This window comes from Magallana gigas, chromosome 6, assembly GCF_963853765.1.
Source record: "Magallana gigas chromosome 6, xbMagGiga1.1, whole genome shotgun sequence".
In the NCBI taxonomy this organism is placed as follows: domain Eukaryota; kingdom Metazoa; phylum Mollusca; class Bivalvia; order Ostreida; family Ostreidae; genus Magallana; species Magallana gigas.
The window spans coordinates 56,205,956-56,231,798 of record NC_088858.1 but is presented as its reverse complement, the minus strand read 5'-3'; the positions used below and the strand labels follow the sequence as shown (position 1 = coordinate 56,231,798).

The following is a 25,843-nucleotide window of genomic DNA, read 5'->3' as shown; positions in this document are numbered from 1 at the left end:
TACTCTCCTGCCTGAAGTACATAATAAGAGTTATATAAGGCTATCTGCTTCCGTTAGTATTTGTTCGGAGCAGTGCATGCTCGGTGACAGGCAGAAAGATCAGAATAAAGCGATCACGCACAAATGGTACCAGGACATTCAGATTGAGGACACGCCCCTTTAGCTGTAGGAGACTGGACTGACTAGAGGACAGAGGGCGTTGCGCAACAAGTCTGCGCGCTGTCGCATCGCTAGGCTTGGAGGCCATGATCTTAGGCAGAATCTGGGTGTTAATCTGGTGCTGAAACACAGTGAGCAAGCTCATCTATAATACTTGTAATTATGGTATGCCCCCAGCGGGTCCATGATTAGAAAATTTAAACTCTGTAATTCCTATTCTATAATTAAACTCTGTAATTCCTATTCTGTAATTCCCTTAGAAATGTTTGTCATCAAATTTATATACACCCACAGGAGCTGATCAAAATACACAATAAAATTTTCCAAGACTACAGTCTACTATTAGAACACTTATACACATTCCCCCGTGACACAGGTTGGTTCTGAGTAAGGTCAGGGGTACACAATACGACTAGTTGATATAGGCACTATTGATGACAATGTAGAATGACAGAGTAGTACTAGCAATCCCCAAGTAAGACTTAGAGGACACATGCATATCAAATCTGTAACTATTTCATTAATCATGTTTTGATCATAGATCTTAAGTTCACACAGAAATTTAAATCAGTGAATTAGAGTTCTGAAATAGACCTATAGATCACATACCCTCTCAACTCAGTAATTTATTCCAATAAATGGTAGAGTATTTAGAGACCTATGCTAAAGGTCTAAATATTACCTCTTAAAAATGAGTGAGTTCCTAATTCTAGTAAAAGGGAGAGAACTCCTGTACCATTTGTTGGGTGACCTTTGACCTGCTTACCGTGACTCGCTTCATGTCGAGCTGCTTTAACTGCTGCATGTGACGGAGCACGATCTGCTTGTAATACTGTTCCTGGGTGATCGGGTTCCCGTCCAGGGAAATCTCCGACAAACTCGTGGAGTCCGACAGAGACGTGATGTCCTCAAAGCTACAAAAAAAAAAAATACACCAAAAATGTCAGTAGCGGAATAAAAGACAATCTTGTGAAGTTTAATAGGGATGTAATGATGTAAAACTACAAACATTAAATAAGTCTAAAGTGTTAACGAAGGGTTTCCTCAAAACTACAAATAAAATACAGGGTATGATGTCCTCAAATCTATAAATAAAAAATATCTTTAAAATGTAAGGGAGGGAAATGATCTATCATAATGAAACAAAATCAAGCTACAAGTACAATTTCAGTCAAAAATACTAGCATCAAGGGGGACATATAAAACTAAAAGATGAGCTCTTTAAACCAAATTAAGATTATCACGTTTGAAAATGCAGAAAAATAATTCGGGTGTGAATGTGAAAAATAATGGTCATGGTCATAAAAAATTCATTTTTGATCTTGACTGACAACTATCACTTTCACACAAAATACATTTAAACTTTTGTCTGTAGTAGTAATTGGTAGCATTTACAAAGATGACAGATTTAAATCTAAGAAGAACCATTAAATTAAATACATGTACATTGTATAATTCCTGTCTTCTACAAGTATGAAGTTTTTTAATTAATTAGCAATTTAGATTTTGGAAGATTTTACAAAACAGGAAATATGACAGGAAAATACATAAACTAAGAATAGATTTTAAGATATATATTTTCTCATAGAACTGATGGTGAATTTCAAGAAATTCCTGACAATCTATTGGTATGCAGACATAACTTATTATGGTAAAAAACAATACAGAGTAAAATTAATTATTTTAGAGAATTTCTGACAGTTCTGGCGGTACACCTTATGGAGAGTGACGGTAAACCTTAAGCTGAGAACTGGCTGTAACTTAAAGTGACTATTAATTGGAGTGTTAAGAGAATTTTAGGTACTTTTGGGTCCTGAACAAATTAACTGACTGCGTGACTCACTATTTGGAGGATCGGTTCAGTCTTTTCTCCCGGTACATCCTATAGTGCCACATTCTGTTCATTCACAACAAACAACGAACACAAGGAGGATCAAGCGTAGACAATAAACTCCCAAAACTTTAAAATTGTACACACTTTACTCTGTCTTTATCACACATCACATCTATAGAAGATCCAGTTTTCCAATTGTCACTTAATTCTTTAGCCACACAGGAGTCCTGTTTTGTAGATTTATAAATTCCAGTTGCCCATCAGCAAGACGACTTTATTTTTACTTGGACCAAAATTCTTCGAAAGGTTTACCCATAATTCCAGGACATCAAACAGATGCACTGAACAATGTCACTTTTTACCCCCCAAAATCAATGAAAAATGTGTACATAGCATTTTATCATCTATCCAAGCACAAATTGTTTAAGGATAGACAAATTTACACAAGACGAAATGAGAAGTCTTTAGGCTCTTATGAAATTTGTTTTCTCTGATAAAACTATTTGCACTATGGTGTAAAACCAATAAACAGTTATTGACTAAGAACAATAAAATCGACTTAATTAGTTGAGTTTATCGTTGGCTAACAGCAAAGTGAGACAAAACTAAAGTCGACATCAGAACAATGCTGGTCTTAGAGAATTGAATTCTTAGCTGGAAGCAGAATCTGGTCCTTGTTTCAAAGAATCATGGAAATTGTTCCAAGTTAACAATGAACACAACACTAGCAGCTTTAGTTATTTGTTCCTGTAATTGGAAGAAAACTCACTAAATAGAGACACAATCACAAAATCCTTGTAAAGTCAATCCTTACTGCTGCTAAAAAGGGTATTAAATCCAAATCATCCAATTTACAAGTCAAAGAAATTTCATTCCTGAGATCAAGAATTACTGTAATTTAAAAGTAAAAGGGAAAAAAGAAAGATGTCATCTGAAAATCACTGCAGCACAATCCTAGCGTGTATTCTGAATCTTCCTAAATTTTTTTGAAACAGGTCTACTATTTATATATATAGTTTGAATCAATATCCAGAAATATCCTTTTACGCGAGGACTGATTTTAATCTCTGCAGTCAACACCTGATTCCCTGTACCAATAAACACTCCAAGCACCCGGACAATGTGCTTCACTCTCAGATTTCTTCACCGTTTTAACTGGACAGCTTGGGATTATGGGATCAACTTGAAACACTATCACCAGAATTTCCTCTGTAAAGCAAAATATTGACAATGGTGCCTGTGTTAGTCCTACTTGGTCCCGATGAATTACCCGCTTTATTGACTTCTGTGGATCTTTAACCCACTAAAAATAAGCGATCTCATTTCCCCGAGTGTCTGGAGTTGGCACTTTAAATATCAAGGGTTTTAACTGGTAAGGGTGGGGGTCCATTCTATCTTTAAATGGCCACTATATGAAAAACAATCAACACCTGCTTTTTCCTCTCAAGAGAACTTACCAAGTTTTTCAATAAATGTATGTATATGTTTTTCTATTATGTATTTTTAAAAGATTCAAGTTTTTCTGATTTTATAAAACTATTGGAGAAACTAAGTAGTCTTGACAGGTGATTTTGAATTTGTTTAGACAAATACATGTATATTTTATAAAGTGTTCATAACATTGAAAATTTTAAAGTGTATAAATAATATTTCCTCAAACAACATTAGATTTTACTCAATTCTTTGGTCAGGTTTGATGGTAATATATCGTTAAAGTTTTTCCACTTTTATCTCATGTTTGAAAACTTAAGAGCAAAAGAAGCCATTAGCTTTTTAGCTATTTATGCAGCACTTCAAGAGTCTCCAATAAATATAAGAAAATCATTTGATCAAGAAGGCAGTTCATTAACAAATAGTTTAAAAAATTGGTCATTAAATCAGCATGCATTCAATTTATTTAAAAAAATCAAAATTAAATCAACAAACTACAAGTTGAACATAGAAAAAAACCCAGTATCTACAACCCACTATAAATAAGCATCAATATTAATTTTGATTTAAATTATACCAATGCAGCTGAAACCTAACTATAATTTTCTACATGACTGTATATATACATATATGAGATTTCTACCTGTAACGGGGAGCTAAATCATTGATGATGGTTCGACTGCGGAACGAGAGCACGGGGGCGCGGTGCCTGTAGGCGGTCTCCGGGCGGGGGAGTCTCTCCATGCTGAAACTGACCCCCTGCACATCTAAATCGTCATCAATATCCAACTTCACATAACTCTTACTTCGCTGCATTTTTAATTTCACAGTCTTCATGTCCAAAGAGGTTAAATATTCACACTGAATACTTCAGAGAGTGTATCAGATGTCACCCTGGAGAACCTTTGATATACGACCCCCGGTATATATCCTATATATCCAGTAAGTAGTAGATACCACGCAGATCTGTGTACACTGACCAGGCCTCATAAGTAAGGGTTTATGAGTTTATGATCATATTTTCTAAAGCCTTAGAAAGATTAGGGCTCTGACAATGCATGATATTGGTCTGTTTTTGTAACAAATGCAAGGAAAGTCCTTTAACATTTCGGGCACAGTTTTTATTCTCGGTAATTAAAGAACAACTCGAGGTGCAATTAAATACACACAAGAAGCCAAGATTATGACTAAGTAATGACTGAATCTGCAGCATGGTCGTCTCTTCTGTGGACATTTAAAAGGAAACGCAAAACAGTGACACTTAATCCCACAAATCTGTTTGATATTTTGTCTTTGAACCATGCGACCATATTGTTTCTATTGGTAACATACAGCACTTATAATGTCTGCACTGCAGAGCAATGTGAAATTATCATTTAAACACAAAATACAAGATCTATATGTAAATTGCAGGTGCTTGGTGAATTCTTAAAGATATTAGTTTAAAAGATTTAAAATGCATGAATGAAAAATCCCTTTAATTAAAGGATTTACTTGTCACTAGTCACATGAATACCAAATAGTGTTTTCTGCACTTGCCCGTTTTCTTGACCTAAAAAATAACTGGTTTGATTTCTCTTCAAGAGTTCTAGTTGTGGCGTCTGGACCACATTATTCCCTAGCTAGAACGATGAATGGTGAGGCCAATGTTCTAGACTACCTTGGGCATTACTGACTAGTTCTACACCAAAAGCTAGGCTTCATAAAAAATACCAACGCTAAACAAGTGGAAACCTTTCACTTCGTATTCAATTATGATGAAATAATCCTAAATTCTGATAGCTGAGGCCAATGATAAAAATTGTGGGTTTTCTTTATACACCAAACGTATCATTAAAAAAGTACCGGTACTAAGTATATGATAGAGTTAATATCAACCACTAGTATAAGAACTAGCATCTGATATACAGACATGTTATAGTAGATAAGTATGTTAACACCAGACTTTTATAAGATGTTTGTGTTAATGAAGAAAACAAAGGACATGTATGAGTTGACTCACCTGCAGATTTCATTGAAGCTGAGGAACAGTCGCTGTAGACTCGGCAAATTGTCCACATCCAGCTGTAAAAGAACAATACAAATATGAGCCCAACATTTATGTCAAACATGAAAAACAATCAGAGAAAAATGTGTAGACCTGTGTATGCTAAATTGATTTGAAGGGCTGCTAAGTCATAAATAAGATTTAGGGGTAAAGAATTTTGACTATTTTCCACACATGCGTGTGATGTTTTATTGTCCCCCACTGCAGACACATACAGTTCTAAACAATACCCGACATATTTCCCCTCTAACTGCTACAAGATCATAATGGACTACACATTAACATTTCTTATTTAGCAAAGTGTTGCATGTCAACCTAAAAATGTCCCAAAACGAAGCATGCATGTATAGCGAGCGGTTTGGAGGGGCATTCCGCTTGAAGCCAGTGTTGTCTGCTGAGTCTTTTATTAATGAAAGAGTTTAATCTTCCATATAAATTCAAAATCATAGCAACTATAAAATCAATCAATAAATGTTTAACTCAGACACTTTAAAGTTTGCTGTAGTAAATATATCATCAAGGGAGAGCACTCCACAAACTAATAATAAACTTACTCTAATTAGATCCTGACATTTGAACAACTCTAATACCTGATAAAGTGGAAAACATAATCAATTCATAAACGGGAAAAAGCTCATTATAAATGCCCTGACTTTATAGCTATAAATTGTATTGAATCTTATTTTAATTTCAAAGACTGACTTATCTCTATGAGCTATCATCAATGGATATACAGTTTTCGACTCCATGACATGCTATTCAAAGTCTCTTAGTCTATTGTCACCTCTGAGATTAATTAAACAATAAAATTCTTTCTTTGGTGATTCATTCTGGATATGAAGGTAGCGTCATTGCAGAAAAAATACATAACCTGTGTTAATGGGTTTTGTAATTTTTTTCTGCAATGATTGCTACCTTCATAACCTGCATGAATCATCAAAGAAGGCATTTTATTGTTTACATTAACATCTTTCTTTAGTTAATTAATAAATTGATTATGAAAAGTAAGTAAAATTCACTAAATTCCTGTTAACGTACATAAGTACATTAGCTAAAAGAAACAGCAAAATCGTCTCCTTTGAGACTGAGTTTGACATCATCATGATTATTTCATGCAGTCCGTGATTTTCCTTAGTTCACTGTAGGTCACGACCAATCGATAAAGAGGGTGTGTCAATTTCAGTCCTGTAAGTTTTTGTCAGTTTCAGCCACTGTAGATTTCGACCAATCGATAAACGGGGCATGTGGATTTCAGTCTGGCTGTTACTATAGAGCTATAAATTAACTTTAAGTTTCCGTAAAGAATAGACGGAATAATACTTGGTAGATGTAAATATTACATGGTAAATATAACAATCTTCATATCTCAACAGCAATTTTAAAAAAGAACTTATTCTAAAGCAAAAATTTATCATTGCTGAATTATATTCAATAAATATCAAATCCACTGGGCAGATCGAAGTACTACATGTGTTACACATATTTATTTGTTCAAATTTAATTATCGGTAAATCTAAATGTTAGAACCCCTTGTTTACTTGCTAGCTAAACAAAGAACAGATCTAATATTTTGTTCACATTATGTCTAAAACAACCAATAAATTTTTTTATCTTCTTCAAGACTCCTCAAATTTTAATTACATTTTAAAATGTCTTTAAGCTTTGATTTGATTCACAAAATCATTTGGCAGAAAAACCCAAATTTTGAAAAACTTCTGACTAAAAAATACCGGTCTTAAATATTGGAAACCAATTTCAATTCAGAACAACTTGCTTATGACTAAAGAAAAAAGGTTCGCTGCAACAAATTTGCATTGTGTGAAGAGTAAAAATAAAAATCTTTTTTTAAATCAAGAACTGATTAATGTCAAGAAGTATTTGGGAATATGAGGTTCTTACAAACTTCACACAATTTTATTGAACAAAAGTAAATTTATTTTTTCTGTAAACCTAATATAAGAGACAAAAATCTAATGGTCCATGACTGACCACAATCAGTAAACAGTATTTGAGAGACAACAATTGTTCGTAACTCACCACCATCCTGATGCGGTTCCGCCGTAAGTTTAACTCGGCAAGACTGTCCATCCCCGCCAGGTTGTCTACGTTAGTAATCTGGTTCCCTGCCAAGTTCAGAACACGGAGCTCTGCTAAATGGTTCAGGTTTTCAATCAACGAGATCTGGAAAAATATTTATCATAATTAAAACAAATCATACTTTAAACTACAAGTTCATCAGCATATTTAGTGCTTCTAATGTTTGATTCTTCTTCTGTTCTTTGTTTGGAGGCAGCTGAACTCTGTTTCTCCATAAATAGTACTGTGTACAGATTTATCACTCCTAGTCTTGTCCCAATATCATTAGTGGGCAAATACACTAGAGAGTCAGTTTATTTCAATCTTAGATGTAGAACACACTTTATTAAGGCTTGTTTTAAATTTGGAATGATATCGCTATTAATAGCTCATTTGTTGCGAGGGAATTTTACCTGGTTGCCGTGTAAATCGAGGACATCGAGTTTGCTCATAGTATCCAGGTTTTCTATCTTTTTTATTCTGAAAGAAACAGGAATAAAAAGTTGTCTCTATTGTATGTAAAATTTAAAGCAAAAATATTTGCATTACACATTGTTTGAATTCTTAATGTTCCTCTTTTTATATGAATCACATACATGTTGAAGTAAAGTTTTAGATTTACTTCTTCCTAATTAACATTGATTCAACATAAAATTAATTTCAGGTAGGAAGTAAAAAAAAAAAGTGTCGGATACATGTAGCTTCAATCATTACACATATTAAACTTCAGCAGAGCAATGAACTAACTATATCAGTATCTTTCAGTCTTTTTCAGTACCTGTTTTTGCCGAGCATGAGCACCCGTAAGGATTTGAGCGAGCTCAGCCCTGAGATCTCCTCTATCTGGTTATCGTACAGGTCCAGAAATATGAGTCGTTTGAGCGAGCTCAGGTGCTGGATTTTGCTGATCATGTTGTGCTGGTAGTTGAGCAGCCTTAACTGGTCCTCTCCCTCCAGAATCGGACATACTGTCAATTTCCGCCTGTAAATAAACATATTAATATCAATATCTGCCTGCAATGAAATAAACTGACAATTGTTGCCCAAGATCAAGCTTGAATGACATAAATAAGTGTTATACAAAGGGGCATAACTCTGATAAGCCTTATTACATTCTAGATACTTGTTTCAAATTAAGCAATAAGGATGTCTAGAGGATGAAACCTTGAATACATGGCTCAAAGGCAATTGCTGCCATAAAAATGAGGAAGAAATACAATTCTTACTTGAGAAAATACTGTGGAATCATTAGATTTCGTGGTGGCTCAATTTTCGTGGAATTCGTGGGTACCTTTCATCCAAAAATTAACATCCACCACGAATTAATAAATTAGGGTCATAAAGTCATATTTCCTTTTGTAGGTATAAAAGAACACACGAAATTACGTCCCCATGAACCAGTAAAATTTAAGCAATCCACAAAAATTGGCCCCCATTAATTTTAATGATTCCACAGAATGACTGTTATCATACCATACTTTATTTTTGCACTGGCAACTTGTCTATTCGTAAGTACAGTACCCATTACACAAAGAACTAATATAGAAAGAAATTATATTTGAAAAATTCCCCCCCCCCCAAACCACATTAATAAAAATTGATAACTCCTGTTACTTTAGTAAATCCCCAACTGCTGCATCTGCACAAACAAGTGCAGTATATTGTATTTTGTTATTGTTCATTTAGGACTTTCTACATATCTTTAATCTTTTATGCCTTCTGGTCCAGATTTAGAATCTGTAGTACCCTCTCACTTCCCCCTCCCTAACTGAATAAAATTCTGAGATAAATTCATGTTCTTAATTATTTGATACTTTAATGTGTGTGTTGATCAATCCTTTCCTGAGTTTATTTAATTTTAACATATTTAAGTTTGTATATGTATTACACCAATGGATTAGGCAGCAGGCAATGCCTATGTAAGCCTTCTCCATGATGATTGTATATACCTATCTAGGTTGAGTCTGTCTGGGTTGGAGGAGCGTTCCTCTGGAGTTCTGTACACGACAGGGATCCCCGGGGCGGAGGGAGACTCAGCGAAGATCACTCTGTCACCTGTAAATAGTACAGAAGTCACATAAACACAAATATATAGAACGTACAGCACACAGGACCAAGGGACTGGTCAAATATCTCAGAATATAAAACGTTATAATTCATAATAATAAGTAGACAATACAGCATTCACAGTGACACTGGTTTCATAGAACATACAGCAAATAGGACCAAATGATTGGTGACATATTTTCTCAGTTAGTAGATATTAACTTAAAGGTAAAATTTCATTGATCATTTTTACTTATAATATACATGATTGTATGTAATCATATTGCAAGGGTAAATAAACAAGTCAATTTATAATGCTCCAGAAAAGAGACATTATCTATGTACATATAAAACATTGCATATAAATAGTTACATATTTTACAAATATCCAAGATACACAAAACTGTCCATTAAATGCTGATCTTGCAATATCTTTGCAACAATTGTCCAGTATATTACAGAATGGCTTTATTTCTCTTTAGATTGGCTGGTTTAGCATATTAACAAGTCAGACAAATTTACTTTTGGAATTAAATTTGTATCATGTTGCATATATAAAGTAACAGGAGATAAATTCTCTCTCATCTCATCTGTATATTGTGTATACAAGTCCAGTTATTCAATTATCAAATACATGTAATAAATAAACTTTGCATAAACCACTCTAAATTTGTTGACAGAATTCAAATCTGTCATCACACACAAAAATAAAAACACACCCAGCCCAGGAGAATAGTTTGAGAGGTTATTCAATAAACAATCATGGGGACTTATTGAGTCTTAACCTCATATACATGTACATGTACTACTATTTCTTAAATTACTGGTAACCTTCAAAAAGAGATTATTTAGAATTGTCACAGAAACTCGAGCAATAAATGAACTCAACTGATGTGAATTGCAAATCTTTTCTTGAACATATAAGTCAACACCCAGCTGGAAATTTTATGACAATTTTGTTCTTGAGACAAGATTAATGGGTAAATACAGACACGATTAAACACTGGGGACCACAAGTACCCAGGCTAAGATCTCGCGGCACACTCACCTGACTAGCGACGTCTAAATTCAATACATGTTTTATCAGGGTTCTTATAACAATTACAGGAATGTTTGAGACAAATTTTGGATTCTACAGAGGAATTATGTAGAGAACATCTTACAGGTTTAAATCAGGTTGGGAGATATCATGTATTAAATGGACACCACAATAAATTTCACTCCTGCGTGTTTGTTATGAGGTGAAAATAGAAAACTCTTTACCTGAAAATTCAAAATAATCCTCTAAAAAGACAAATTATTTTTCAACGATCAAATCAAGTTACATGTATAAATTAACAGATAAAAGAGCATGCTTTACCTTTGGTCAATAAATTAATTTACTTCATAGAAAACTAAATCTCAATTAATGATTCAAACAATGTGTTAGATACATACCAGTCATACCTATTGAACTTATCAGACAATGCAAAGAAATAAATCAAACACTGTTTTATAACCGCTAACAAATCGTCTCTACCACAGTTCAGCGTGCATGAGTGTACAAATTCAGCAGATATCACATACACAAATTAAACAACGAATAAAAAAGACAGAAAATCTAGAGAGCAAAAGCAAACATCTACAAACCTGGCAAGAAAGCGGGGGCTTTTTGTGTCTTTGGGGACAGGTTTGCGCTAGAGCGCGAGTTTCGTCCGCTCTCCTCCGCATCCTGTACGATATCGGGCGTGCTATAGTCGTGTGCACAGGCAGGTGCTGGCACCATAGGCCGCTTGTTGGCTCTATAGTGAATCGGAATTTTCTCTGCAAACAAAAAATATGAATGGCCCGTCACCGTGGTCATCAAACCAGCCCCAGAGTGAGATCAGGTGAAGGGATGCCGTACAACACAAGACCACCCAACCAGAAAATCTCTACATTAGTGGACTCTATCTACACAGCCCTGACCCATACTTAAAGTTCTTTTGATGAGGAAAATAAAGATAGCTGATGCTATTAATTAATTTTGTATTTAAATGTCCTGAAATGATGATTATTAGTTAGTGACAGGATAACAAAGGGGTATAACTTTTGTCCATCTCTCCCTCAGCAGACTCACTTTATTATGTGTTCAAATGTATTAAAGCAATTTCTCATCTTCGCTTGCCAAGCGTTTCTGATACACTACACTTCTCATAAACGTAGTGTATCGGAAACCCTTGGCTAGCGAAGATGGCAATTTCTGAGCAATACTTGCAAAGTATTTCTAAAATGAAATTAAGAAACAAAGATTTTAGATCATGTTTAACATTTCTAAACTGTTTTTAACAAACTATTTATAGTCAAAATGAAATATATCCTTGACTTAAAAGGTGAGTAAAATTTTAGTGGGTGATTTGATGAGCAAAGGGGGTACTGGGCAAAGAGTGAATGAGTGGGGGTGAAGTTTGGGTGGTACAAGAGGGGTGGGGTGGGGATTTACCTCCACTGAGCCTGGAGGGCTGCTGCATCCAAATGACCTCATAACTGAGTGAGACCACACTGGAGCTCGACTTGGACCGCTCGCGTTTGTATCTCATCATGAAGAGGTCAAGGTCATGGAATGTTCAGTGTCATATATAAGTCAAAAAATATTTTTGAACGTCAAGGTCAATGAATGTATCATGTCATTTCACAAAGTTGACAGTAAATATATCACACCAACGATGGGTTTGTATCAAGTGATATATCAACATGTACTTCTCATGTACCGGTAAATCCCATGATATTCTGAGTATCTGGTGATTAATTACATGGTCTTACACAAAAATGACACTGAATTGTATCTTAATAAGGTACAATCCAATGTTGCTTCATGTTATATATATCCCACAATGCATCTAGACTTCCTGTAGATGAAAAAAAGAGGTCAATCATAATATCATCACAAATCACTACAATCTGAAGGTTCCTTTTGTGTAATTCAGCTTGTCAAAATATTCACACAGAAAATTGAGACAAGTTCTCCAAAATGATGTGACATATTTGAGGGAGTCTCATTACATATCTCAAAACAAGTCCCATGTGACACAATTCTGAGCCAAAAATTCCAGCATCCAACAATGCATAAGAAAAGTCACACAATGTCGGAGCACCAAATGTTTCTCATATCCAACAACAGAGCAACAGGAAAAAGAATATCTCGTCCAACTTTTAAACAGTCAAGCTGTACGATGATATCTCATCTTATCAACCAAACATTCCTTTCATAGCTGGTCAAAAATCAAAAACAGTTCAAATGATAATCACAATTAAACTCCCAATATCTCCCACAATCCTTATTAGGCAGTGAATAATATCCCGATTCCACGAGTCCAGGACCAGCTAATAAATCATCTCTATTTCAACACATGCAATATCTGATTCCATTATGATTAGCATAACATTGAGAAGTTTACACACTCTTCAGCAGTTTGTCTGGAGATAGTCCTATCTGGGAATCAAAGATCGGAGTTTTAAATTCTGTGTCGCGTTTATAGATCTCAATCGCTATTTCCGATGATTAAAAAAAACCTGTAAAACTTTAAACAAAGTCTGTCAAATGTTTCCAAAGAACTCAAAACCATTTCAGCAAATGTAGACCAGATATCCCCTGCCAATTAGCTTCTATAAAGTGTGGAAAATCTTTCTATTGTAAAAACTTCAATAAAATGGAGAAAATCCTATTGTAGTGTGTTTAAAATCAATAGGAAGCATTGGAAGAAATTGTTCCTAATCGCAATGTTGGGGTAAGATTTAAATCTGATTGAAAAATCAAAAGCTTCGTAGCCTGTCCGGCAAAATGTTGTGGATAAAATGACATTTAAAAGGACACTTTCAGGATCGAGTTTGTAAGAAATATTGATTGGTTATAATACCCAGTTCTACCTGCTTGCAGTGAAAATAATGATGAATATCTTATCAATATGAAATATCAATAGATCCCCACAAAAGTAAGCTCTACTTTCTCACTCTTCAGATTATCTAATAAATTGATAAATGCTCACGAGGCGTATCTTTATTGTTGTGATATTCACCCTAACGGCTCATCAAACATAATAACTTTAGAAAAAAAAAAAAATACTCCTATCCAATATGCACTGCCAACAAATGCCTGCAAATTTCAGCAAATCAAATTTACTCAGACTCTAATGGAAATGTAATGAATATACCAATCGAAACCAATGGAAAACACTTCCAGGAATCCATACAATTATCACATTATTGAACGTTAAATCTTTCAGTGATTATATAATACTCCATATAGATAGTGTAAAAACAAACATTTCAAAACTCAGAAATATTTCAATGAATGAATGGGTACAGCAGGAATCACTGAATCAACAACGCCACAGTCTACTTGGGTATATCCATCCAACCGTTCCCTCACTACATCATCAGCACACAATGAGATGGCGATCCTCTCGAACTCTCAGAGACATCACTAATTCCCTTACAGACCTGTAATACGAGCACAGATATATCCCTCCCCACCTGTCTGATCTGTGTATCACCTGTCGTATTTAAATGCCTCTCAAAATGATGACAACCCTATTGACTCTGTGATTAATCCCATAATATCGGGGGCCGGGAATCAGCCATCAATAGGGGACCAGCTCAGCCTTCCCGAGTCAATCTCATCCGTGCCTTATCTAAGCCAGGGCTTACTGTATTTGTTTTCTTTGGAATTCAGAAAGATTACTTTTCACAAAACCCCGACAAAAAGACTAAAGAGGTTGTGACATTGTTTACTATCCCTCATTGGACACTCCCATTAAAACAATGATTGAGAGGAAAATGACAGAAATCAGAAAACCCTCTCCATTACCGCTGTGAATGAGTTTCTAAGTGAATCCGCAGAGTCAGGTTCTTTGAAGTGAAAGTCATCTACAGGACCTATTAGACATGTATCACTAGTTGCTTTTGTTTCAATGTGTGACTTATCAATGTGTGTAAACATGGGGTGCACTCAATTTGAGAACTTGGTGCTAGAAGACAATGCATTTGTACTTTCACTCCAACAAAACAGATATTGTCTATATTGAAAATCATAGAACTAATATATATATGAAGCAGATTTTAATTACATCCTTCCTTCAGTTCTGGAATGCATACATTAATGACACATTCATTAGCAATGGAATGCTTCATTAACTGAAAGTTTCACGAATCAGTTTAGGTGTTATGGGACACATCGGATCCATCTTGTTACATACTTTAATTACCAAATAAATAATAAAATCAAGTATAATTCCCCCCCCCCCCAATTTGTTATCTACCGGTAATTATCATGCAGCGTAGCGTAATGCTTTAGAGCACTCACTACAAATCTGTTAGTAGTAAGTTCGAATCCGCTGGGGCTTTTGAAATTTTTACCTTTCCAAAATATTTTAAAACAAGTTTTTGGGTTAAATAATGTTGAATTTAAAAATTCAAAACCAGTGAAAGTATTTTGATTATAATGTACTTATATCCACATTTTGCAGGTGTCCCATACCACTTTAAATATCCATCATTTAAAAAACTTAACAAACAAGCGACACCAGCTACTGGATAGTGACAGTGTTTTTGCCTGTATAAGTTGTCAGCATTGTTTTGTATTGAGAGGTATTCTAACCAATGACCTGTGAATTGGGAGGGATTCTAACCACTGGCCTGTGTATTAGGAGGGATTCTAACCTCTGATCTGTGTATTGGGAGGGATTCTAACCACTGACCTGTGTATTGGGAGGGATTCTAACCACTGATCTGTGTATTTGGAGGGATTCTAACCACTGACCTGTGTATTGGGAGGGATTCTAACCAATGACCAGTGTATTTGGAGGGATTCTAACCACTGGCCTGTGTATTGGGAGGGATTCTAACCACTGACCTGTGTATTGAGAGGGATTCTAACCAATGACCTGTGTATTAGGAGGGATTCTAACCACTGGCCTGTGTATTGGGAGGGATTCTAACCACTGACCTGTATATTGAGAGGGATTCTAACCAATGACCTGTGTATTAGGAGGGATTCTAACCACTGATCTTTGTATTGGGAGGGATTCTAACCACTGACCTGTGTATTGAGAGGGATTCTAACCAATGACCTGTGTATTGGGAGGGATTCTAACCATTGACCTGTGTATTGGGAGGGATTCTAACCATTGACCAGTGTATTGGGAGGGATTCTAACCACTGACCTGTATATTGGGAGGGATTCTAACCACTGACCTGTATATTGGGAGGGATTCTAACCAATGACCAGTGTATTGGGAGGGATTCTAACCACTGATCTGTATATTGGGAGGGATTCTAACCATTGACCTGTATATTGGGAGGGATTCTAACCAATGACCAGTGTATTGGGAGGGATTCTAACCACTGACCTGTATATTGGGAGGGATTCTAACCAATGACCAGTGTATTGGGGGGGATTCTAACCACTGATCTGTATATTGGGAGGGATTCTAACCATTGACCTGTATATTGGGAGGGATTCTTACCAAAGACCAGTGTATTGGGAGGGATTCTAACCAATGACCAGTGTATTGGGAGGGATTCTAACCACTGACCTGTGTATTGAGAGGGATTCTAACCAATGACCTTGGTATTTGGGAGGGATTCTAACCAATGACCTTGGTATTTGGGAGGGATTTTAACCAATGACCAGTGTATTTGGAGGGATTCTAACCATTGACCAGTGTATTGAGAGGGATTCTAACCAATGACCTTGGTATTTGGGAGGGATTCTAACCAATGACCTTGTTATTTTGGGAGGGATTCTAACCAATGACCTGTGTATTGGGAGGGATTCTAACCAATGACCAGTGTATTGGGAGGGATTCTAACCACTGACCTGTGTATTGAGAGGGATTCTAACCAATGACCTTGGTATTTGGGAGGGATTCTAACCAATGACCTTGTTATTTGGGAGGGATTCTAACCACTGACCTGTGTATTGAGAGGGATTCTAACCAATGACCTTGTTATTTGGGAGGGATTCTAACCATTGACCTGTATATTGGGAGGGATTCTAACCAATGACCAGTGTATTGGGAGGGATTCTAACCACTGATCTGTATATTGGGAGGGATTCTAACCATTGACCTGTATATTGGGAGGGATTCTTACCAAAGACCAGTGTATTGGGAGGGATTCTAACCAATTACCAGTGTATTGGGAGGGATTCTAACCACTGACCTGTGTATTGAGAGGGATTCTAACCAATGACCTTGGTATTTGGGAGGGATTCTAACCAATGACCTTGGTATTTGGGAGGGATTTTAACCAATGACCAGTGTATTTTGAGGGATTCTAACCATTGACCAGTGTATTGAGAGGGATTCTAACCAATGACCTTGGTATTTGGGAGGGATTCTAACCAATGACCTTGTTATTTGGGAGGGATTTTAACCAATGACCTGTGTATTGGGAGGGATTCTAACCAATGACCAGTGTATTGGGAGGGATTCTAACCACTGACCTGTGTATTGAGAGGGATTCTAACCAATGACCTTGGTATTTGGGAGGGATTCTAACCAATGACCTTGTTATTTGGGAGGGATTCTAACCACTGACCTGTGTATTGAGAGGGATTCTAACCAATGACCTTGGTATTTGGGAGGGATTCTAACTAATGACCTGTGTATTGGGAGGGATTCTAACCACTGACCTGTGTATTGGGAGGGATTCTTACCATTGACCTGTGTATTGGGAGGGATTCTAACCACTGACCTGTATATTGGGAGGGATTCTAACCAATGACCTTGTTATTTGGGAGGGATTCTAACCACTGACCTGTGTATTGAGAGGGATTCTAACCAATGACCTTGGTATTTGGGAGGGATTCTAACTAATGACCTGTGTATTGGGAGGGATTCTAACCACTGACCTGTGTATTGGGAGGGATTCTAACCATTGACCTGTGTATTGGGAGGGATTCTAACCACTGACCTGTGTATTGGGAGGGATTCTAACCACTGACCTGTGTATTGGGAGGGATTCTAACCACTGACCTGTGTATTGGGAGGGATTCTAACCATTGACCTGTGTATTGGGAGGGATTCTAACCACTGACCTGTGTATTGGGAGGGATTCTAACCATTGACCTGTGTATTGGGAGGGATTCTAACCACTGACCTGTGTATTGGGAGGGATTCTAACCACTGACCTGTGTATTGGGAGGGATTCTAACCACTGACCTGTGTATTGGGAGGGATTCTAACCATTGACCTGTATATTGGGAGGGATTCTAACCAATGACCTGTGTTCAACACTGCCTGTGAGGAGGGTCTCCAGATACTGTTTAGGGCATGAAGGAGAGGAAACTCCAGAACTGGGCTAATCAAATATGGATGCATCCTGGGCAGGGATGTAATCAGAGGAAAAAAACTATTGTATTGGTCTAATCACTTTAATGTCAGCAAAAACCTTCAAACAAAAGATATTAGGGATATCTCTGGTATTGTTTTTTGTTTTTTTATTTATAAAAATATTTTTTTTGGGGGGGGGGGGGGGGTGAGAGCCGAAAGAAACCTGAGTACAGGGCCTGTCACACATGTAGACCCTCTGACAGTGCTTAGGAAAGGGGACCAAGAAGGGGGAGAAAAATAATGTAAGAAACTTGTGTGTACATGCAAATCACATCTGTGGACATACGTAAAACAAGGGTTTGGAAAGGGGAGGAGGAGGAGGAGGAAAGGGGTGCAGTGTCAATTGTGGACTATTTGGAGAGAAGGAGATATTGTAGACGCCAAAGATTGAGGGTTGGGAGGAGGAGGGGTAGAGGGAGTGCAGTTTATCCACATCTGTGTACCCACTAGACCATAGGTTTGGTGGGACAGAGGGGAGTCAGGGTTCAATTCACACATGTAGATCAAATAGATCAACGGCTGGGTTGGGGGAGGGGGAAGTGCAGGTGCAAATCACACCTGTGGACCCACCTGATGAGACTGCTGTCCCCATCCTGAACATCCCTGGGGGTCAGCAAATTCTCCCCTTAAAACACCCTGCAAAAATGGCTACCATTACTGCCAAAACAATCGTCTACATTAATTATACTTATAAAGGTAACTTATATTTACTATGTACCTATGTACTAATGACCAACGTTAAACACAAGTCTTCAAACTGTCCTAGATATTAACTCATCAATAATAAGCTTTGTTAAGGTTGATTGAAATTTAAAATATTTCACATATCATATAAGGTTTACAAAGTTAATGGCTACTGAACATACTAAACTTATACTGTTTAACACTACCAAAAGTATGAATGTGTATATACATACATGTAGTTGTAATCTTCACTTATCAAGGACCAGAATCCTAACTCACCAGCTACCCCTGTGCGATTCTTTCAGAAAGAGGAAAAGTGGCTTGTCAACTCTTGATTTTCCCCCATCACTTCACAACCCAAGACACCCCAAGATTCCAGTGAAACATTCCCAGAACAAATTCAATTAATTCTCTCTTCTCTTGCAATAACACTATTTAAACCTGTACAGCAAATTTAATTTGTATCAGGCAGGTAACAATCATTGTTAATCCCTGCTAATCCCCATTATGAACTCGGTCTGTGGATTAGCAGTAATCTGACTTTAGGGACTCGTTATTCCAGGGAATACACTGTGTTCTGGGAGTCCAGAGTAGGTCAGACAATGGAGCATTGGTGACAGGCCCAGGTTAGTAGGTAACAAAGTTTACCTATGGATCCCATGGCTCACAAATGTCCAGTGTCTCGGAACCTAACCAAACTTAATGTCAATTTATTGCTCATAAAAAATGCACTGGACTTCTGCATTGATTTCAAATGCTTGAAACACCATCAGAAAACTTTGCTGACAAATGTAAACAGAATAACATATGGATGGAACATTTTTATCCACTAAAAAGCATATTCATAATCCAAAAGCCTAAATTCCTAAAGATTTTAAAAAAAGATCCTACTCATTATAAACAACAAAAATAAAGATGGTATTGCTGATAAACCTTAAGATAGTGTATCCAATAAATGAAATCAGATACTTAAGGATAGTGTGTCTAATACACAGGAGGGACCTAAGGATATTGTGTCCAATACTCTGATGGGACTTAGGGAGGGTGTGTCCAATATGCAGGAGTTACCTACAGATAGTATGTCAAATACACTGGAGGGACCTAAGGATAATGTATCCAAAACAAAGATGGGATCTAAGAAGAGTGTACATCCAACACACCAGATCAGGTAACAATGGATAGTGTATCCAATACACAGACATGATCATCTGTCCAGTACACTAGATGGTACCTATGGATAGTGTGTCCAATACAACATAGGGTACCTTTGGAAAGTGTTTCAATACACAGAAGGAATAGTGTGACCAAAACACCAGATGGTTCATATGGACAGTGCATCCAAAACACAGATGGAACCTAAGGATAGTGTATCCAATACACGGAAGGTCCTTAGGATATTGTATCCTATACACAGAGGGGACATATGGATAGTATGTCCATTTCACAAAAGGGATTGTGTGTCCAATACATCAGATGGTCTCTATGGATAATGTGTCCAATACAACATAAGGGACCTAATTATAGTGTGTTTGACATACAGAAGGGATAGTGTGTTCAATACACTTGAAGGACCTTTACAATTATAGCATTATAAGTTTGATAAAACCTGTGTCAGTGAGGACAATAAGTCAAATACAGAGGGACATAACAATAAAGTGATGTGTCCATACACAGTGGGGACTTTATAAGAATGGAGTGTTATTGCACATTATGTACATGTACCTAAAGACAGTGTGTCCAGTCCACAGAATGTACTAACAGGCTGTATCTAACGACAGACACAGTTGGGGTGACGTGTCCTGTTAGAGGTGTGATAATCCAGTGTTCTGACTGCTGAGGGAGAAATGAACTTTGTGATTTTATAAAACTTGCTCCGTTCCCAGTGCTGTATCATTAGTCACCAAAAAGGGGAGTAACTGTGCTTGGTTGTGACCAACCTTTGTGTCTACCTACCTCGGTTATTCATTATACTGTAAAAAAATTGCAAAAGAGAGGCATACAGTGGCGAAGAGATTCACAATATCGAACACATTCAGAATGATGGAAATGCCATCTGAATGAGCATCAGGAGAAGTATTTTACTGCAATTTCTTTCAAAATTATATTTGTAACTGATTCTCTTCATTTCATCAGATGGCAATTTCATCTCCTCTATATACCTGTGTTATACACATATAATGTTTGAACAGACAAAATTTTAAGAATAGAAGATAGCATGAGTTTTGAATTTGTAAAAAAGATATTGGAGTTGTTTCCTTTGCTGCAGTGCTTTTACAACATCAACACAGGTCACCAAGGTCACAGAGAGGTGAAGGTCAGGGGTTGTGTAGTCATGGCTTCGTAGCTATCCACAACATCCCTTTAGCTTTAACTTATAATCACTGTGTTGAAAACAATGTTATCATTTCACTTAGTTAACATCCAAACCCATTATAAACCTTGCTATTAGCATCATTTAGAGCCACTTTTTTCATTACAATGTTAAATGTATTCATGATTTCAAGCCTTTCAGTAAACAGAGGAAGGATGTGATGTTTAACAATTTCTGAATTAGTCATTTGAAATTTCATAATTAGCAAAAAAAAAATTTATTTGAAATATTTGTAATTCTTTAAAACATAGACTCAAATGAGTAATTTACCGAGCTACACTTCAATATAACTGATAACCCAGCCCCAGGGTTTTGTTTCAAAGTAAGCAGACCACACAATTAATATGTTGTTCCAGGCAGAAGTTTGTGGATAGCTTGTCCTGACTACAGCCTCCCATCAATGTCTGAGTGTTTGTGTGTGTGAGACATTAGCCGGTCCCTACCTGCGATGTGGTTAAGGGTGAAGTCTGGAGGGCCCTGGGGGTAGCGTTTCATCATGATGTCGTTGTTTGGGATCTGAGTGGGGCGGAATACAACTTGTTCTTGGGGCTGCACAGATCTCTCAACAATCTGAAACAGAGAATGGGAGTATAAAATTAGCACAATCCACTGAGCACAAGTAATGACAGTGTATAGCATGAAGTCATTGTTCACTGTAATGATGGTTCATAAGATAGCAGTGAGAGTGTTTGATTAGTATCAGAAATCAGTCATATGTATACATAATGGTACATAAGATAGCAGTGAGAGTGTTTGATTAGTATCAGAAATCAGTCATATGTATAATGGTACATAAGATAGCAGTGAGAGTGTTTGATTAGTATCAGAAATCAGTCAGATGTATAATGGTACATAAGATAGCAGTGAGAGTGTTTGATTAGTATCAGAAATCAGTCAGATGTATAATACACTGTATCAGATTTACTACAAGTCATTCTGTGAATAAATATTACGTTATCAATATAAGTAACAAATCATCCAAAATTTTGATTGACTGCATTTAACATAGCTGCAGGTCTGTATCTCCTGGTCTGAAAAAATTCCAATGGACGACCTGGGAGATACAGTGCCACCCATTGAAAAAAAAATGTATCTATTGTGCAGAATTTTTTTTTACAGAATTTGCATATAAATAAGGTTAATCAGTCCAAAACTAGCGAAAGTTTCTCTGCACAATAAATACACAATTTTTTCAATGCGCCACACTGTAACTCCCAGGTTGTCAATCTGAATTTTTTCAGACCAAGAGCTACAGACCTGCAGCTACCTTCAACAGAACTATCAAAGCAAAGAGCTTACATTGATTGCATAAAATAAATGCATGGACACCATGAGTGAGATGAAGTCACTACCTACACAGACAAAATAATACACCAACAAACACACAAACAATGATGACTTTCAAACAGTAAACATAAATCCTATACACACAATTATACAACTGATACCATATCAAAATCCTAACATAAATAAGGATGTAGAGTTGAAGAAGATAAATAAAACTTGTTTATATATCCGTAAATATTTACAGGGAGTACAAATGTCCTCAGAGGGACTTTTCTGACGTTTCTGTTGTAATTCATTTCCAGAATGAAGTATCTTCACCACAACGATGTCAGTTCTAATCTTGAGATAGCTCAAAGTATCCCCACCACAATGATGTCAGTTCTAATCTCAAGATAGCTCAAAGTATCCCCACCACAATGACGTCAGTTCTAATCTTGAGATAGCTTAGAGTATCCCCACCACAATTTCATCAGATTTAATCTCAAGATAGCTCAAAGTATCCCCCTATAATGAATGATGTCAGTCCAAATATCGAGATAGCTCAAAGTATCCCCACCACAGTGACGTCAGTTCTTATCTCGAGATAGCTCAGAGTATCTCAGCAACAACAATTGCTGTGTCATATTCTCACAACATCAGAAACATTTCCATCAGTGAAATTGTTACATGTCCACCAATAATGTCAAACGTTGTGTAGTTATCTATTTCATCAATACAAAACTTGTCCTGTGTCTACAGTATAAAACCCATCTGATACTTGACGAGAGAGACGAGAGAGATAGCTGGTTTTGATAGCTGCTCTGTCCTAGACCTCAAGGTTTGTCAAGGAACTTAAAATACCCCACAAAGAAATTAGTCACACATACCCCAACAGTCAAAAGAAATTACACCCTCAATTCTGTCTTCACTGACATGTCTTTATAAATGTATAATTTTGTTTGTATCTTGGCCATTGAAAGAACTTGATGTTGTAGATTTAGAAATCAATTCAATACCAAAGTTAATGTGTTTTAAAGTCCAAATTCAAAATAGAAATCAGGAAAATCTTATATAGGGGATATGGGCCATTTCTTCTGAGTATAGTATACCTAATGAAAATAAATTCTTCTTCACAAAAGAGTACATGGAATATCTGCATAAATATCTCAGGTTTTGAGACAAAATTTATATGTAGTTTTCTATCTTTCAAAAATTAAGATTATAAATTATTCATTGATTTCAGATTTTTTTCACGCAGCTGTTGTATATAGATTTCAAACCATAATCTTATGCTTGAAATGTTCAGTTTTTTCCTGATGTATCTACTCCCATTCATTGTCATATTCTCTGTGATAAGCTATCATATCTATCGGCATATCTCAGACTCGTGAGTACATGGAATCAAATGAGTGCTTATTCAAGATTAATACACTCGAGTACAAGTACTATTCTCAGACACTTGATTCATACATGGCAGTAGTCAAGGAATTGTCCTGCATTACACAATATGTATCAACAGTAAACAAACCACAGAGGGGCAATCAGGGGAGACAACTGCTGGATAGTGACATCAGTCCATTCAAAATGAATCACCAAACAACACAGTGAAACAAAACTGACAGGACATCATCTCCAATCAAGGTGAGCCAACTTATACATATCAAGTCCAATATTCACAGAATAAGTTAAGATGAACCAACTAACACGAATCAAGTCCAATTTACAGAATAAGTCAAGATGCCTCCACTAACTGGTATAGTGATGTCCAAACTTATAAAAATAGAAAACTGACCAGTCAGAAAGGGCCCCGCTATGACAATTAATATACAGAAGTGAAAAAAACTTTGAATTCCATCCTCTTTATATTAACAATGATGAAAAATAAATGCCCGGCATAAGATGTAAAGAACTGCAATATATATAAGGTGGTAAAAAAAAAAATGAAAATTATAAGTAGCAACTGTATTTTTTAAATTTCAAGATAACGTACATGTAATTCCTGAATGTCCAAAAACTCTAAATAGTAACCTTGTATCTGCATTAAACAGGGATAACCTCATGTCTTATATAAAAAAACTAAATTATCACCCAGGGTTGACCTCAACTTCAAAACAAACAGTTGAAGACAAAGGTGTTCATTAATCTTCATATGACAGATAGAGATAAGCCTCTAAATTTTCTGCAGCAGGCAAGATAATTAATTCCAGGAGATTAATTGTTCTGCTCTCTCATCCTTTTATTTTAAATTTACAATAAGATTTTTTTTTCTTAAAAAATGACAGAATGGGGTTATTATCTGATTACCTGTTAAAATTAACAGCATTAAGGCAGAAAAAAATTAAATAAATAATTAAAAAATAAAATAGTGAAAAGGGATATCTTAATATATATCTTGATTTTAGAATTCAATAAAATTATCATAAATCATTGTGTACGGTATTTTAACCAAAATAAAGTATGAATATTATATTTTAAATCCATATTTCAAAGAATGTACACAATACTACACATCAATCAAAATTGACCTTAACTTCAAAACAAAGTTCATTTGCAGACATAGGCAGTGCAGTAATTAATCTCAATGTGACAGATAAAGATAAAGCTTAGGATTTTCTTCCTGTGGAAGGTTAATAAATCCCAAAGGATAAATATTGCACAGCCTTCCATGTATACAATGGTATTAACATTCTCAGCAGTTATCTCTCTTTGCCCATTCATTCTTATGCAGTTATCTTTCTTTGCTCATTCATTCTTATGCATTGTTAAGGAATCTACCCCACCACCCCAGCTCCAAACCAGAAGACATAGAGAACCAAACTTAGCATCAAAATATGTATTTCTGTCTACTGAACTACCATACCAAATTTGAACTTGATTGGGCAACCGTAAAAAAAGTTATTAGAAAAAAACAGAAAATTTGTGGACGGAAGAGTGACAGACGGACGGACAGAAGGACGGACGGACAGAGTGATTACTATAGGGCACCCGCAAATCCTTGCGGGGCCCTAATAAATCAAGATGAATCAACTTACAGGACATAATACATAATACAAAAATGGGTCAAGACAAGTCTACATACAAAGAAAATTATGTCAGATTCTAAGACTTATTCAAGATAAGTCTTAACTTTCAGGTATTAGATCCAATCTTATAGAATAAGTCAAGATGAGTCAACTTAATGTACACTGAGCAGAATTCACAGAAACATTCATCTCAACAACAGTTTATCTCACACAGTCAACAGTTTATCTCACACAGTAGAGATGTATATACATCTATATACAAAACAGATGAAAACATGAGTCAGTATGTGTACTAAGTTGTATGTATACAATGCCATGTATACACCAATGAATTAATAAAAATACTATATATATACTCAATCCTCTAATTATTGAAAACACACAGTTTGAAGGCCAATATAAGTACATGTAGAAGATGATTGAGATAAGTCATTTATCTATGAAACACTTGTTGAAATTTATACTATGTATTAACCAGTCTAACTAAAACCAGCCACTACAAATTAACTTCATTGTAGGGACCCTACAAAAAAAGAATTATAGCCAGAAAGACTA

At 36.1% G+C, this 25,843-nt stretch overlaps 1 protein-coding gene across 11 annotated transcripts in view; it reads right to left on the bottom strand.

Moving 5' to 3' along the window:
- LOC105335531 (leucine-rich repeat-containing protein 49) overlaps positions 1 to 25,843 on the bottom strand; it is a 46,089-nt gene that overhangs the window by 16,319 nt on the left and 3,927 nt on the right. For 5 of the 11 annotated variants that reach the window (XM_034470031.2, XM_066087932.1, XM_066087934.1 and 2 more), the window contains 9 exons: positions 21,443 to 21,569; positions 11,223 to 11,396; positions 10,857 to 10,877; positions 9,497 to 9,602; positions 8,326 to 8,529; positions 7,961 to 8,027; positions 7,509 to 7,652; positions 5,427 to 5,488; positions 926 to 1,073 (listed from right to left, as the gene is read on the bottom strand). In XM_034470031.2, coding sequence (XP_034325922.2) covers positions 926 to 1,073; positions 5,427 to 5,488; positions 7,509 to 7,652; positions 7,961 to 8,027; positions 8,326 to 8,529; positions 9,497 to 9,602; positions 10,857 to 10,877; positions 11,223 to 11,396; positions 21,443 to 21,569 — 1,053 coding nt within the window. Of the gene's footprint in view, positions 1 to 925; positions 1,074 to 5,426; positions 5,489 to 7,508; positions 7,653 to 7,960; positions 8,028 to 8,325; positions 8,530 to 9,496; positions 9,603 to 10,856; positions 10,878 to 11,222; positions 11,397 to 12,054; positions 14,343 to 18,514; positions 18,581 to 20,581; positions 20,599 to 21,442; positions 21,570 to 22,528; positions 22,653 to 25,843 lie in introns of those variants that run through there. The other 6 variants (XM_034470033.2, XM_034470038.2, XM_034470037.2 and 3 more) reach the window with 6 other exon arrangements.